This window comes from Pelophylax lessonae (assembly GCF_965119305.1).
Source record: "Pelophylax lessonae genome assembly, chromosome: 11".
Lineage (NCBI taxonomy): Eukaryota > Metazoa > Chordata > Amphibia > Anura > Ranidae > Pelophylax > Pelophylax lessonae.
In genome coordinates, this window is record NC_138778.1 from 89,265,896 (window position 1) to 89,281,049 (window position 15,154).

At 46.1% G+C, this 15,154-nt stretch overlaps 1 protein-coding gene across 1 annotated transcript in view; it reads right to left on the minus strand.

Moving 5' to 3' along the window:
- The window catches only part of MED1 (mediator complex subunit 1), a 255,618-nt gene that overhangs the window by 23,176 nt on the left and 217,288 nt on the right, over positions 1-15,154 (minus strand). Inside the window, exon 16 of the mRNA XM_082272995.1 lies at positions 7,677-7,782. Coding sequence (XP_082129121.1) covers positions 7,677-7,782 — 106 coding nt within the window. The remainder of the gene's footprint in view (positions 1-7,676; positions 7,783-15,154) is intronic.

Sequence of the window (15,154 nt, forward strand, 5' to 3'; positions counted from 1 at the left end):
TACAGGAACACACACATTGGACATTATATAATACTAATAGAAGAGAGCTTCAGGGGGTCACAGAAGGGCCGAGTGGCGCTGTAACGAAGGTATTTGGCACAATTATAATACAGGAATATACACATTGGACATGATACAACACTAATAATATAGTGGATTCTAGGATTTTACAAACACTTACTCGGTTCACACAGGGGATTCCTGACGGACAGGGAGGGAGAGGGGGAGAGAAGACAGCACATTACACGGTAAGACCTAGCACGAAAAACTGGATTTTTGACTTACCGTAAAATCCTTTTCTCTTAGGTTCATTGATGGACGCAGTCCTCTGATATCAGTAAGGTAATACTGCCACCTACAGGAGTAGGACACTAGGCAGAAAGAATTTCTGGCTATGCCTATGGGCAGTCCCTGGGGGTATACCCTCTCTCTTCATGCATAGGATGTTAGTTTTGTATCAAAGCAGGGTCAGAGAAAAGCACACCAACCCACTCAAAAAATTAGAGGGGCGGGTACTGCGTCCGTCAATGAACCTAAGAGAAAAGGATTTTACGGTAAGTCAAAAATCCAGTTTTCTCTATCGTTCATTGACGGACGCAGTCCTCTGATGCATATCAGTAGGGACGTCCCAAAGCAGTACCAAAATGAGGGGCGGGAACAGCAGAACAAAGAAAAAAACAGTCCCCAAGGCCAACATGGCCAACCAGGCAACACAGGACACATCAGAACAACTAGATGAGGTTCACCTGAAAACAAACAGAAAAAAAAAAAACATCCTCAAGTAAGGCCAAGAGGCCCCCTAAACCGCAGCCTGCAAAACCTTGCGGCCAAAGAAGGCATCCGCAGATGCCATCACATCCACCTTATAAAATTTGGTAAAGGTGTGAACAGACGACCAAGTCGCCGCCTTGCACACCAGACGCCTGATGGCGAAAAGCCCAGGAAGCACTAAGCGCCCGAGTAGAGTGTGCCTTGACAGGGAAAGGTGGAACCTGACCCTTAATGGAATAAGCCAGCACCACTGTCTTTCTGATCCATCTGGAAATAGTCGCAGCAGACGCAGGCAGCCCTTTCTTCAGGCCATCCGTGAGCACAAAGAGCGAGTCAGACTTGTAAAAAGACTCGGTAGGCGAAAAATACACCCTGATCGCCCGAACAAAATTCAGGGTATGCAGAGCAAATTCCTTATGATGTTTAGGCTTAGAGCACAAGGAAGGTAACACGATGTCCTCATTCAGATGAACACTGGAAACCACTTTCGGCAGGAAAGACGGATCCGGCCGAAGTACCACCTTGTCCTTGTGAACCACCAGATAAGGAGAACAACAGGACAGCGCCGCCAGTTCAGACACCCTGCGCGCAGAAGTGATAGCCACCAAGAAGGCCACCTTCTGAGACAAGGTAAGCAGGGGGACCTCCCGAATATTCTCAAAGGGAGGCCTCTGCAGAACTGACAGCACCAAATTAAGATCCCATGGCGGTAGCGGAGGTCGCACCAGAGGTACCAAGTGTCGCACCCCCTGGATAAAACTACGCACCAGGGAATGGGTGGCCAATGGCCTCTGGAAGACAATAGCCAAGGCCGAGACCTGACCATCGATAGTACTTAAGGCCAACTTTTGATCAACTCCCCGTTGAAGGAAAGCCAAGATTCGAGCCACCGAATAGGAGCGAGGGTGGGTCCCAAGGGACTCACACCATGCAATGTACGACTTCCACGTACGATGATAGATCTTTCTAGAAGTTGCTTTCCTCGCTCTAAACAGAGTGAGAATCGCTGAAGCAGATAAACCCCTGTCCTTCAGCACCTGGCTTTCAACGGCCAAACCATCAAAGCCAGCGACCATAAAGCAGGATTGGCCCCTGAGACGGTAAATCCCCCCTGAGAGGACGTCTCCAAGGAGCGTCTGCGACTAGCCTGACCAGGTCTGTGTACTAGGCTCCGCGAGGAGCCACAAACCTCTGCACTTTTCTGTTAATCCGAGACGCCAACAGATCTACATCTGGAGTGCCCCAACGAAGGCACAACTGCTGGAACACCTCCGGATGGAGGGACCATTCCCCTGCATCCAAGGCCTGTTGACTGAGGTAATCCGCCTTCAAATAAATTTTCCACTCCTGGAATGTGAACAGCGGAGAGAGCTGGAATAAAGCTTTCTACCCACCGAAGGATGCCTGCCACTTCCAGGGATGCAAGGACACTTTTGGTGCCCCTTGGCGATTTACATAAGCCACGGCCGTGGCATTTTTCCGATTGAATGCGCACTGGACAACCCTGCAGGTGCTTGGTCCAGTGCACTAGGGACCAGACTCCTTGAGCAGACAACCTGCCGAGAACCTCTCTCCACCCAGACAGACTGGCATCCGTGGTGACATTGTCCAATATATAGGAGGAAGGATTTCCCTTGCCTGAGCATCGGGGACCGAAGCCACCAGATCAGGGGCTCCCTGGTCACCTGGCTCAGCTGGATCTGATTGTCCAGGGAATGTGGATTCTTGTTCCATTAGAGAAGGATTTCGTTCTGGAGGATCCTCCTGTGGAATTGAGCAAAGGGGACCGCCTTGAAGGACGACACCATCAGTCCCAGAACTCTCATACAAGTCTGCAAGGACGACCATTTGCTGGACAGCAACAGCTGAATCGCAGTCTGGAGTTTTCAAGTTTTTCCTGGAGGAAGAAACACCCTGACTGAGGACGAGTCCAAAGTCAGGCCCAGATAGTACAGTCTCAAGGAAGGGACCAGGGACGACTTCTGAAGGTTCAGAATCCACCTGAACTCTTCCAGAGTTCTCATGGTGATCTCCAATTTCGTCACCAGCACCGTGGGAGACTCCGCATGGAGAAGCAGATCGTCTAGGTAACCCAGGACCGATATCCCCTGCTGGCGTAACAATGCCAGGACCGGAGCCAACACCTTTGTGAAGCCCCAAGGAGCAGAGGCGAGACCAAAGGGTAACGCAACAAATTGATAATGATCCTCTACCATGGCAAAGCGCAGAAACTGTTGTTGTCCTGCACATATTGGGATGTGAAGGTAGGCATTGTTGATGTCTATGGAGGCCAGGAATTCCCCCTGATGTAGGGAAGCCACCACCGTGCAAACAAATTCCATCTTGAATTATTGAATTCATACGAAGCAATTCAGTGCCTTCAGGTCCAGGATTGGACGCACCTTGCCTTCCTTCCTTCCTGGGGACCATAAACGAGTTTGAATAAAAGCCCTGAAAACGTTCCGCACACAGAACCGTAACTATTACTCCCTGTTGTACTATCCGGGATAGCCACAGGTCCGGGAACCGGCAAAGACATCCCCCTACCCCAGATACAGGTGAGGGCGCACCTTCAGGCCGAAGGAGCCTTGTCCTCAGGTCTGGAGAAACTCGATTTTTGTTTGCCAGACCAGGGTCTTTTAGGATCACCCGAGGGAGCCTTGAAGGACCAAGCCCTAACGACTGACCCTGAGGGACGAAAAAACTTCTTGTGTGCTGAAAAAGGAGGGACCCCGTCTGCGACGAGGGTCCTTACCCTTGTTAGCCTGTGGGAGAAAGGTACCCCCCTGTGAGACTTTTGATGTCCTCCAGGGTAGCCCCAAACAGGCGATCTCCATGAAAAGGCAGATCAGTCAAGGCCTTCTTTGAGGTGTGATCTGCAGACCAGCACTATAGCCAAAGTATACGCCGGACCACTGCCAAAATGGACAGTCGACCCAATATGGGAGCAGTATCCAGCGCAGCATCGCAAAGAAATTGCAGCCCCTGCACCAGCTGGTCCAACAGCTTGGCAAAGGCAGGGGCAGTTGTTTCCCCTCCAGGTCACTGCGTAGCAATTTAGCCCATTCAGTCAAAGTTTGTGAGACAAGGGCAACAGTAAACTCAGGTCTTAGTGCAGACTAGGCCAGGGAGTACATATTGCAGGCCACAGACTCTGCCATTCTATCCGCTGGATCCTTAAAGGATGGAGAATCCTACACTGGGATCATGGTAGCTTTATTCAGTCTTGAGCCCGGAGGGTCCACCGTAGGTGGCACAGTCCACTTTTTGATAAGGGACACCTCATAGGGGTAACGTCTAGCAATCCGCTTAGGCACCCCAGGGGAACGCTTTGGGCGGTCCCACTCTTTTTAGACCATGTTGTCAAAGTACGCGGGAAAGGGAAAAACCTTTGACGCTCTGGATGGGTTGTGAGTACCAAACGTAACCTGTGACTCAGTCACAGTCGCAGCTGCGTCCTCCATATCCTCCAAATGGTCCTTGCATAAAGGGGAACTTTAACTTTAGAAAAAGGCACAAGGTGTTATAGGGGACATGATGCACATCAGGAGATCCAGGGAAAATAGTATGTAAAGTATGCTGGGGCCCATATCCAGGCGTAGCGTAGCGGTAACCCAAATCAGCAGGGAGAAAAAAAGGGGCGGGGGATGTCCTTCACAGGATACACCAGGTAGTTAGAACAGCCAGAATCAATTGCATCTGCATCTAGGTACTGCTCCAAAATGGTCATCTAGCCAGGATATAGCTTCTTTCAGGTTAGTGTAGAAGTGAACCTTTTCATCATAAAAATGATTCGCAACTTAGCAGGGAAAAGCATAGCATACTGCAGGCATTCGATGCATAAACGATCTTTCACAGCCACAAAACAAGTGCGTTGGCACTGGACTTTACCAGAGAAGTCAGGGTAGATGCATATAGTATTGCTTTTATATTTGAGCGGCCCTTTTTCCCTACCACGGCGTAGAATAGCGACTTAGTCTTAAAAACTAAGGATTCGTGCGATTAGGAAGCGTGGAGGGGCCACTGAGGGAGGAGGACCAGGAAGAGTGCGGTGTGCTCTCTCGATGACAAAAGTCAATGAGAATGCGCCAGATCCAAAGACATCCCTCAGCCAGGAGTAAAGAAACCATTCAGGGCGGGAACCCTCAGAACGTTCAGGGAAGCTCACAAAGCAGAGATTGTTCCTGCAGGAATGATTCTCTAGGTCATCCAATTTAGCTCTGAGGGTCACCAGCGCATCTGTGGCTGTATGCAGTGTGGCAGATAAGGGGTTCTGTTCTTTCTCACAAATTTTGTACATCTTACTCCAACAGGGAGAAATCAATATGGATGTTTTTTTATTTGGGTTGTGAGAGAGGCTTTAGAGTCTAGCCAGCATAATGTGTGCCAGCGTGGGTTCTGCCCTAAGGTGGATCAGAATAATGGCCATTCTCTATACAGGGAGGGGAGTGTCGAGGTGAAAGAGGGACTGATAGTGTAGAGAAGGCAGCAGGGATAGCGTCACTCACCTATGTAGAAGAAGCCTGCGTAGAGGAGAGCAGGCTGCAGTGTGGTTGCAAGCACGGCTGAGGGGTCGGCGCCATCTTGCCTACAGAACCTGGTCAGCTGTTCCACTGTGGATGGGGGCGCGGGCGCCCCGAATTAGACCATCATTTTGGTGCAGGAGGATGCCCACCACGTTGGGGAATAGACACAGTGCCATTCGGCAGGAGACAGGACACCTTGCAGGATTGGTGATTAGAGCCGGAGCTGTGGGTCTAAGCAGCCGCTCGTTCCGCCATCAAGCTAAGCCCCCCAGGTCACCATGAAATTTATCTGAACTTGAGTAGCTCTCCAAGGAAGAGTGGGCAAATATTGCAAAGTCTAGATGTACAAAGTTAGCAGACATATATCCCAACAGACTAAAGGCTGTAATTAAAGCAAAAGGTGAGGATCCTTTTTCCAACTCAGTAAAACCATTTTTGAATTAAAAAAAAAAAAATTCTGACATGTTGGTGATATATCTTTCACTTGGATGTTATAAGTTGGGTAAATACAGCTGGATAACACAAAAAATGTGTGTCTTTATTTTAGGCTGCAAAGGAACTTAGATCATTTTAAAAGGGGGGGTTGATTCCTTTCCATACCCATAGTATATGTGGGTAGAAACATTACCACTTCAACTATTAGCCCCTGCAAAGTAGCGAGTTTTCACTCTTAGTTTTTAGAATCGCACTGCATTACCTCCTTATTCCTCGGACAAAGGTGTACAACTCTAACCTAATTTCCTTTGCACAAACAGGAAAACTTTTGCAACATACATATTCATAGAAAAACTCCCCTGTCACCATTAAATGCTTTCAATAACAAAGAGCAGCCTCACAGTATGTTTGCTTAAAATTAAGCTTTGGGTGAATTCTAATAGATTTAGCAACACTGGAAACTAGAAAGAGGATTATTCTATACAGACCTACCTGCATATTTCTATAGATTTCATAAAGTGTATTCCTAAAATATTCAGACCACCTCCTTTTTTGTTATTTTGTAATGTTACAGCCTAATAGTACAGTTGTTTAAATTCCTTTTTTTTGCTCAGTAATCAACAGTCAGTACCCTATAATGACAAAGTGAAAATGAAATTTTAGAAATGTCTGTGCATTTATTAAAAAGAAAAAAAAATGATCACAAAAAAATAAAAGCCAGCAGCTCCAAATACTGTAACTAACTTTTAAAACCTTTCCACTTTAAGAATTCAGACCCTTTACTCAGTACTTTTAAAAGCAGCTTTGGCAGCAATTACAGCCTCAAGTCTTTTTGTGTACGACTCCAAAAGATACACATACCTGGACTGGGGGATTTTCTGCATTCTTTGCAAATCCCCTCAAGCTCAGTTATCTTGGATGGGGACCATTGGTGGCTCTGGCTGGACCACACTAGGACATTCACAGAGTTGTCACTAAGCCACTCCTGTATTGGCTGTATGCTTCGAATTCTTGTCATGTTAGAAGGTGAACCTTCGTCCCAGTCTGAGGCCCTGAGCGCCATGGAACAGTTTTTCATTGATATCTCTGTACTTTTCTCCATTCTGCTTTCCCCCTTAACCCTGTCCAGTCCCTGCTGCTGAAACACCCCCCCCCCCCCAGGTGATGGGCGTAGCCTGGTTTCCTCCAGATATGACGTTTCAATCTTGGTTTCATCAGACCAGAGAATCTTAATCCTCACAGTCAGAGTCCTTCAGGTGGTGTTTTTGCAAACTTCAGACGGCCTTTCATGCGTTTTACACTGAGAGGCTTCTATCTAGCCACTCTGTCATAAAGCCCAGACTTTGGAGGAATGCAGCGATCGTTGTTCTTCTGGAACTTTGTCCCATCTCCACAAAGGATCTCCTTTGTGGAGATGTCAGTAAGAGTGGCCATCGGGTTCTTGAACACCTCTCTTGCTCAGTTTGGCTAGATGACCATATCTTGGAAGAGTCCTGGTTGTGCCAAACTTTTTCCATTTGAGAATTATGGAGCCTACTGTGCTCTTGGGAACCTTCACTGTAGCAGAAATGTATTTGTACCCTTCCCCAGATCTGTGCCTTGTAATAATCCTGTCTCTGAGCTCTGCAGGCAGTTCCTTTGACCTCATGGCTTTTGCTCTGATACTTAAGCCAATGTGATATTTCAGTTTTTCCTTTTTCATATGGTTGCAAACATTTCTAAAATTCTGTTTTCATATTGTCATTTTGGGGCATTGAGTGTAGAATAATCAGGGAAAAAAATGAATTTCGACAACTGTAGTATCAGGCTGCAACATAACAATGAAAAAAGTGAAGAGGGTCTGAATACTTTATGACTGCACTGTATTTCTGTTAAAATTATCCTAGGTTAACAGAATGATAGGACTGATGATAAAATATGGTTAGAATCTGAATGTAAGCATACCTCTGAACCACTTTGGTGATGAAATCATCTGTACAGATAAGAGCATCAGAGAGACCCTTGTACAGTTTACAGGATACATGGGCGGAGTCCTGAATGTCCATCACAACTGCAGAGAAAACAATGTCAGAAATATTAGTGGTATATAGATCACTAATGTCATGAAATTGAATAAATCATTTATTTTTAAAACTGAAAAATTAAATGTTAAAACAAATTCTAGCAATGTGTAATTATAATGTATTAGTGCAAATAAGTTCAACCAAATCCAATTTCAGACTTGTACTGGTGCAAGAAAGTAAACCATATCTCTTATCACTTATTTCTAGGGGTTGCCAGGGAAAAATATTTGCCCCTCATATCCCACCTCTCATGAGCCTTATAGCAAACATTGTAATAGTTGCAGTAGGTGCTAAAGCCACAAATCCAAGTTGGAAAAACATTTCAGACCCTAGGTAAAGCTACCAAAAATCCAACACCTCATACACAATTTAGAGAGTCAAATAAAAGTGCACTGCTTCAACATTCCCCTCAAAATGTTGGAATCAGGTGCTGGTTTTGAGTCAAGCACTTCACACATAGCTCAGTATAATCCAAAGGAAAAAACCACACACCGATGTCTTCACAGACAAAACAATCAACCGACAAGCTTCATCACCCAGTCCCTTCCCCAGGACCACTCCTCCAAGAACTTGTCGGTGTCATGCTTACCCCTAACACAGGTGGTCAGGCTGTAGCTAGCTACTGTGTTCTTCCCCTATAGCAGCCCCCTTTCCCATAAGGCCTACAGATACTATGTTTCTCCCAGGACTTATACGCAATGTTAAAGTGCCTGACTACCAAGCCGGGGCAGGCACGAACTAAACACAGAAAACAGCTACTTGCGGTTGGCAGACAGGCAAATTGGTTTAATGACAGTCCAGGTACAAGGTAAGCAAGGTTCAGAAAAGTCAGGGTCAAATCCATAGTCAAATGGTAGGCAGAGTTCTGAGTGTATTTGATATCCATTCCGAGGTCGTCAACAAGATAATCCAAACTAGCAGAAAGGGCAGACAAACAGGGAGCTTGGAGCGCGTGTTGAACATACTATCACAAGCATGATACTGCAGACTTGCCTGGCCTAAATCAGGTTTGGTCTCCACCCAGAGAGTGGCTACATAAATCACTATATACAAACAAAACAACAGCGCTCAAAAATATGTCAATGAAAGAATAGGTTGTGAAAGGGTGGATTTGTTAGTCCCACGTCCTAAAGAGAATAATCCTACGTCCACAGATTTTTCTACTAAGTTCTCCCTTTTTACTTCCTTTTCAACACAGCATTATGCTATAAAAAATATTTTAAGAAAATATTGGGGGGTACTTGGGAACGATAGGATTTTAGGGCCCCTGTTACCTGAAAAACCAATGGTTACTTTTAGGGGAATCCTTCCTGCTAGACTGCAGATCGCTCCTAACATCATTAATCCCCCAGAGAAAATCTCCTTTTCTCTTTTTACCTAACTTAAAGGTTTTTTTCCCTGTAAATGGTGCACTGTTCGTTCAGGTAATTCTCTTAAAAACAGGAAATATACCTCCTTCCAATCCAATATCACATCTAAATCTTATGATATTGATGATTTACTCACTTGTACAACCAAGAATGTAGTATATGTTATCACATGTCCATGCGGGTTGCCTTATATTGGTCGCACTGTCCGTGCTTTCCAGGTTCGCATGAAGGAGCACATTGCGAACATAAAAAAAGGTTTTCCCAAGCATAACCTTTCAAAACATTACGATTTATGCCATGGGAGGAACCCGATGGGGACTTCCTTCATGGCAATCGAACAGTATCATCCCCATTGGAGGGGTGACAATGTTAGGAGGAGTATTTCCCGTTTTGGAACTAAATGGATTTTTCAGTATAAATCTTATTATAGGCCCTTCGGCTTGAATGTCGATTGGGACATGAATTCCTTTAAATAATAGTTGATTTGTATTCACTGCATTTTTAGTGGTATGACTTGTTTCTGGCTGAATTTTCAGCCGACCTCCAGTTGATTTTAATGACATATGTTTTTAACATTTGTATAATCCTTGGTCTATGGATTAGGGGTTATTTTTTTATTACATATTTTGGTTTATATTTAGTTTTATATTTTGATGTTATCTGTTTTTGATATATATTTGTCACATCTATTTGTGATTTTATTGGGTGATGTGGACATCGGTGCCTTGTGTCATGTATTGATGTCCTCGCCATTTTGCTATAATTTTTGATTCTCAATCTAAGCCTTTTAATAGAGGTTTGGATGGCCAGTATATACACAGGGTTTTCATGCCTTTACAATTGTGGTTTTAGGATGTTCGCTCCGCCCTCTGGGCATGTTGAAGTGCATAGGGTGTTCATTTTTGTTATGTCCTGGAACGCACTAATGTGTTGATGAGGTTACTTCCGGTGCTTTGGTTTGAGCGATGACGACTCCCGGTTTCCGGTGCCGCGTCATTTCCGGCCCGGAATTGCTGAATAAGCTGTCGCTTCTCACATCGCTCTCACCTCAGTGCCACCTAATTTTTGTGATTAAACACATGGGACAAGTTTATAGGCATAAGGAGAATATCCTCTTTTATTGTGGTTCATGTATTTTAAAAATTATTTCCGACCTTTGACCTCCATTTCCGGTGCTCTGCCTATATGTAGAGTGGGCATGCGTCATGTGACCACGCACCTGATGATGTTAATTGTAACGAAACACGTTGGGAGGAAGCTAGCTACTTGATGCTGGTGCCTACAACATTGGAGGATGGCCATTTTTTGGTTGGAAACAAGTTCTTGCCATACTGTGACCATTTGTTACGCTCATTTTACAAGGGAAAGTGTGAGTACCCTGTTTGCTGTTTTATATTTTTTAATAAACTTATGAAAAATGTTTGCGCAATGATCGCCTTCCCATTTCTTTTGGAATGTGCTGTGTGATTGGAACTGGTGGGGTTATATCGTTGGATCCACTGCCCAGGCAACAGCAACACATTAGTTTTGACGGCTGTTTAAGCATATACATCTGGTAAGAGGCTGTATGTTTGGCTTTCCTTGGTAGTGGACCTACTGATCCCTTTCCACAGTGTTTGATGCATTTCACTAGAGGACTTTTTCTATACTCTGCACCTAATTTTTTAAACTTGTGTAAGATGTTTGCGCAATGATTATCTTTCCATCTTTTTTGGAATATACCTTGTGATTGAAGTCGGTGGGATTTACATCATCAGACCAGACAACAGCAGCATATTTGTTTGAACGGCTGTTTAACTATATACATTAGGTAAGAGGCTGTATGTTTGACTCCCCCTGGTGGCAGACCTACTGAACCCTCTCCACAGTGTTTGTCGCATCTCACTAGAGGACTTTTTTTTCTTTTATTGACATATTTTTGAGCGCTGCTGTTTTGTTTGTATATATTGTATTGTTCCTTACCAATAGGATGTTGTGCTAGCAGCTCATACTCATTTGTTTATAGGATTTTGATTTATTCTGATTTATTCTAGTGCAATATTTTGAACTTTTATACATAAATCACTATGCAGGGGAACAAGCAGACAGGGATGCATCATCAATGTGTACAGGGATTTACTACCAATCAGTCTTCTTCGCACAGTGTTGTCAGATAGCGCAGCGGTGGCAAAAAGAGGGAAACCAAGAGATCTGGGGGCAACTGACAACACAGGGGATTTAACAAGCTTTATCAGCTTTCACCTTCTGGCTTCTATTATTTTATTCCTCCACCTTATCTTATCTGTTAGGGAAAAATCGGATTTTTGTAAGATCTTACCGTAAAATCCTTTTCTCTTAGCTCATTGACAGACGTAGTCTTCTTGATTCACAAGAACTGGGTTATGTTGTCTCCGCAGGAGTAGGACTAGGCAGAAAAGAAAAAACGTTCTGGCTCCACCCTAGGAGCAGTCCCAGAGGGTATATCCTCACTCTCTCTGCTACAAGGCATCAGTTCTGTCACAAAGCAGCAACAGAGAATTTAACCCAACCCAACTCAATGATAGAGGGGCGGGTACTACGTCTGTCAATGAGCTAAGAGAAAAGGATTTTACGGTAAGATCTTAAAAAAATCAGATTTTCTCTGTCGCTCATTGACAGACGTAGTCTTCTTGATTCACAAGAACTGGGACATCCAGAAGCAGTGCCACAAATGAGGGGTGGGATTGACAGAAATCAAAATCCAATCTAGAAGGCCCAACCGGTGCCAAACTAGAAGTTTTAAAGGCTCATTATAAACAAAGAATGAGACTCAAATAAAAATTCCAACGGAAAAAAAACCCTCAAGGTAGACCACTGGTCTCCTCAAATGGCGGCCTGCAAAACCTTGCGGCCAAACGAGGCATCAGACGATGCCATTACATCAACTTTATAATGTTTTGTAAAGGTATGCACCGACGACCAGGTAGCCGCCTTGCACACCTGGACCACTGACGCCTGATGGCGAAAGGCCCATGACGCACTAAGTGCCCGAGTGGAGTGCGCCTTAACAGGGAACGGGGGCTCCCGACCCTTAATAGAATAAGCCTGTACCACCGTCTGTCTGATCCGTTTGGAAATAGTCGCGGCAGATGCAGGCAACCCCTTTTTGGGTCCATCCGGGACCACAAAAAGTGAATCCGTCTTGCGAAACGAGTCTGTCGTTTTCAAGTATACCCTGATCGCCCGGACCACATCCAAGGAGTGCAAAGCAAACTCCCGAGGATGACTGGGCTTAGGACACAGGGAAGGTAATACAATTTCTTCATTCAGATGAAATTCTGAAACCACTTTTGGTAGGAAGGATGGATTCGGACGAAGAACCACCTTATCTCTATGAACCACCAGATATGGGGAACGACAAGATAATGCGGCCAGTTCTGACACCCTGCGTGCAGAAGTGATAGCCACCAAGAAGGCCACCTTCTGGGACAACGTAGGTAGAGGAATCTCCCTAATATCTTCAAAGGGAGGTTTCTGAAGAACCGACAATACTAAATTAAGATCCCAGGGTGGTAACGGCGCGCGCACTGGCGGAGCCAGATGTCGCACCCCCTGGATGAAATTCCGCACCAAGGAATGAGTAGCCAAAGGCTTCTGAAAGAAGATAGCTAATGCTGAGACCTGACCCTTGATAGTACTCAAGGCCACTTTCTGCTCAACCCCTTGTTGCAGGAAAGCTAATATTCGACTAACCGAATAAGACCGTGGACGGAACCCCAGAGGTTCACACCATGCAATGTAGGACTTCCATGTGCGATGATAAATCTTTCTGGAAGTCGCTTTCCTTGCTTTAACTAGAGTAGGAATAACTGAAGCTGACAATCCCTTGTCCTTCAGCACCTGGGTCTCAATAGCCAGGCCGTTAAAGCCAGCGATCGTAAAGCAGGATGGAAGATCGGTCCCTGAGACAGTAGGTCCTCCCTGAGAGGAAGTCTCCACGGGACGTCCGCCACCAGTCTGACCAAGTCGGCGTACCACGCTCGGCGAGGCCAGTCCGGAGCTACCAGGATTACTGGAATTCCTTCCTCCTCTATCCTGCGAAGAAGTCTTGGCAGTAACCCGAGAGGAGGGAAGGCATACATTAGCTGTTATTGCCCCCACGGGGCGATCAGTGCGTCTGCGGTCTCTGCTAGAGGATCGCGGGAGCGAGCCACGAATCTCTGTACTTTCCTGTTGAATCGTGATGCCAACAGATCCACATCCGGGGTGCCCCAACGTAGGCACAACTGGTGGAAAACTTCTGGATGGAGGGACCATTCCCCCTGATCCAGAGTCTGACGGCTGAGATAATCTGCCTGCCAATTTTCCACCCCCAGAATGAACACCGCAGAGATCGCTGGAACAAATCGTTCCGCCCAGCGAAGAATGCAAGCCACTTCCTTGGCCGCTCGGACACTCTTGGTGCCCCCCTGGTGATTGACATAAGCCACGGCCGTGGCGTTGTCCGACTGGATCCGAACCGGGCTGCCCTGGAGCTGCTCGGTCCAGTGAATCAGACAAAGTCTGATCGCTCTCAGTTCCAATACATTTATCGGCAACCTGGATTCTTCCGGGGACCAAAGTCCCTGGACAGATAACTGACCGAGAATTCCTCCCCATCCGGATAGGCTGGCATCCGTGGTCATTATCGTCCAATATATTGGCAGAAATTACTTTCCCTGGCTGAGCATCGGAGACCGAAGCCACCAGACCAGAGACTCTCTGGTCTGTTTGCTCAATCGGATCCGATTGTCCAGGGGTTCCGGATTCCGATTCCATCTGAGAAGAATCTCTTGCTGAAGAATTCGGGTATGGGACTGGGCAAATGGGACTGCTTCGAAGGAAGCCACCATCAACCCCAGAACCCTCATGCAAGTTCGAAGGGAAGACCAGCTGTTGGATAGTAACAACTGGACTGCTGATTGAATCTTCCGGAGTTTCCCTACCGGAAGGAAAACTCTTGTCCTGACTGTGTCTAGAATTAGACCCAGATATTCGAGCCTCTGGGTGGGAACCAGAAATGACTTTTGCTGGTTCACCAGCCACCCGAATTCCTGTAAAGAAATTATAGTAATTTCTATGTTTTGTAGCAGGGTCTGAGGAGACTCTGCATGAAGAAGGAGATCGTCTAGGTAACCTAGAATCGATATGCCTCTTTGGCGCAGTAGTGCCAACATTGGGGCCAACACCTTCGTGAAGACCCGAGGAGCCGTGGCGAGACTGAAAGGTAACGCCACAAACTGATAGTGGTTCTCTTCTACGGAAAAGCGTAGAAACCGCTGATGTCCTGCGAAAATGGGAATGTGAAGATAGGCGTCCTTGATGCCTATGGACGCTAGGACATCCCCTGGATGCAGGAAGGCTGCTACTGTGCGAATGGATTCCATCTTGAATTTTCTTATGTTGAGAAAGGAATTGAGTGCCCTTAAGTCCAGAATTGGACGCACTTTGCCCTCTTCCCTGGGTATTGTAAATAGGTTTGAATAAAACCCCTGAAAACGTTCTGTCCAAGGAACGTGGACTACCACTCCTTGTTGTAGTAAATCCGTGACTGCTCTCCGTAGATCTTCTAGACGATTCGGGGATAGTCGGATATTGGAAGGGAAGAATCGCGCCGGTGGGAGAGATCGAAACTCGATCTTGTACCCTGACCTTATGACTTCGCAAACCCACTTGTCCGGGATTCTGGAAAGCCATGGATCCGGGAACCGGCGAAGACGTCCCCCCACCCCAGTTATGGGTGGGGGCGCACCTTCAGGCTTTGGACGATTTATCTTCAGGTCTGGAGGGGGCGGGCTTTTGCTTGCCCGACCAACGTCCCCTGAAGCCTCCTGAAGGAGCTTTGGAGGACTTAATTTTTTCACCCGCGGGACGAAAAAACTTTTTGTGAGCAGAGAAAGAAGGCCCTCGTCTTTGACGAGGTCCTTTACCTTTAACATTTTGCGGTAAAAAGGTGCTCTTTCCTCCCGTGAGATCCTTAATGATCTCATCT